Raw genomic sequence first — 1,992 nt, forward strand, 5'->3', positions numbered from 1 at the left:
CAGAAACATGTATTACAGCTTCCATGGAACAGCTTTTCAAAATTAAGTTTGAAAGTAGACAAAGCTTGGTATTCTGAGCCATCTATGACTCTCTTTTAACTCACATCGGCCAAAGTGAAAGTGTGCAATATGTCAAATTAACTTGCTCAAATTACTTTTCTCAACTTTACAATGCCCTTTAGAAACACTATTACTGAGAAGCTATTGTTGGCATTTACAGCATAAAACTTGATTTTGGAAGGCTGATATTGCAATAGCCTAAATATTACTAAATTGAAAACTGTATAGTACCAGTTATTTGATCATGCTGAATGAAAAACTTAGTTTGTGAATGATCCACTTTTAGTTGAAAAGGAAAAAAAAAAAGCAGGGTTAGAGTTAGAATGATTTTAATGGTTGATTTATATTTAGATACAAGGAAAGAATAAAAAACAACATCTACAATTAGAAAAACTTCTTGCAATAAACATGACTAAAAATGAATAATGTAATATATTCATGTATTATCTTTCATATATTCATTGTGAGTTATGATATAAAAAATAGACATTCACATACTGTATTAATGTTACTGGTACAGAGACTTCTATTTAAATAAAACAAATCACAGTGTTGGCCATTTAAAATAATTTAGAAATGTATTCTCCTTTATATTTTCAAGTTCAGTACAAGTAAAATCTATCACTAAGGAAAATGCATAACAAATAAGAGTAGAATGCTTATCAGTATGAAATAACCAATCTATCTCTTCAATGAACCATGTAAAGACTTCATTTCAAACAAAAAATTATAAACTGATATAAGTATTAAAAGCAACTCCTAAAAAACAATTATGTCCAAGGACAACAGTCTTTCTACCACTTGCCATGATAAATAATATCATTGTTCTTTCACATGTAAAAGAAGCAGTTGTGGTTTTGTCTGTTTTCCTTTATATGTACAGACATAAAGAATGCAGGAAATACTGTCTTTTTCTTGTCTTATGGGCATTCTGCAGCTAGTCAAAATATTATTTACACTACTACTTCTCCTTTCCAAACTCACTGGAAAAAATATTTTAATCATCTGAATAAAGAAGGAGACGTAGGAGACGTAGGTTGGCCTTTTTTTTTTTTTTTTTTTTTTTTTTTGAGACGGAGTCTCACTCTGTCACCAGGCTGGAGTACAGTGGCACGATCTTGGCTCACTGCAACCTCTGCCTCCCGGGTTCAAGCGATTCTCCTGCCTCAGCCTCCCGAGCAGCTGGGACTACAGGCACACCACCACACCCAGCTAATTTTTGTATTTTTAGCAGAGATGAGGTTTCACCATGTTGGCCAGGATGGTCTCAATCTCTCGACCTCGTGATCCGCCCACCTCGTACTCCCAAAGTGATGAGATTACAGGCATGAGCCACTGCGCACGGCCAGGACTTACTCTTAAATATGAATAAGAACTGCAAGTAAGCTAGATCTGATTCTATAATAACCTTACAAAACAACAAACTTACAAAAATGAATTCACAAATTGAGCTTATACCTACTTAAATATATCATTATATTCAAAAACTCTCAGTATTTACAATATGTATATTCACAAAGTATATGTTGTTACAGACATAGAAAACAATCAAGCCGCCCTGTTGCCTTTAAAAATAAACAAAACATAAATTTAAACTGTGTGTCTCATGATCTATGTGCTCTGCAGTCTAATGTTCCGCATGTCTCTCAGCAGCACTGTTCGGTGGTTTTGTTCCAGCATTTCCATGTATTCAAAATAATCACTCACTCGAAACCCATGCAGTGCTTCTTCCTGCCAAAAATTATAAAGGGAAAATTTACTTGGGTAAGACTCACAATTCCAAGTTAGTGAATTTTAAATAATTGATATACCATTTATTTTCAGCGATAGATGGGGGTGGGCTGTTTATGTTGCCAGTAAATGTGTAATTGCTTTTATTTAGTGAGCTGTGTATATATATGACAGGAAGAAACTATATGTCCCCTCAAATAA

At 33.8% G+C, this 1,992-nt stretch overlaps 1 protein-coding gene across 1 annotated transcript in view; it reads right to left on the minus strand.

The window, feature by feature from the left end:
• Positions 1-372: 372 nt before the first annotated feature.
• The window catches only part of LOC108517010 (protein broad-minded-like), a 23,707-nt gene continuing 22,087 nt past the window's right edge, over positions 373-1,992 (minus strand). The window contains exon 3 of the mRNA XM_017854804.1: positions 373-1,791. Within this exon, the coding sequence (XP_017710293.1) occupies positions 1,672-1,791 (120 nt within the window). The 3' untranslated portion in view covers positions 373-1,671. The remainder of the gene's footprint in view (positions 1,792-1,992) is intronic.

Source organism: Rhinopithecus bieti, unplaced genomic scaffold (assembly GCF_001698545.2).
Source record: "Rhinopithecus bieti isolate Rb0 unplaced genomic scaffold, ASM169854v2 scaffold_39810, whole genome shotgun sequence".
Taxonomy (NCBI): domain Eukaryota; kingdom Metazoa; phylum Chordata; class Mammalia; order Primates; family Cercopithecidae; genus Rhinopithecus; species Rhinopithecus bieti.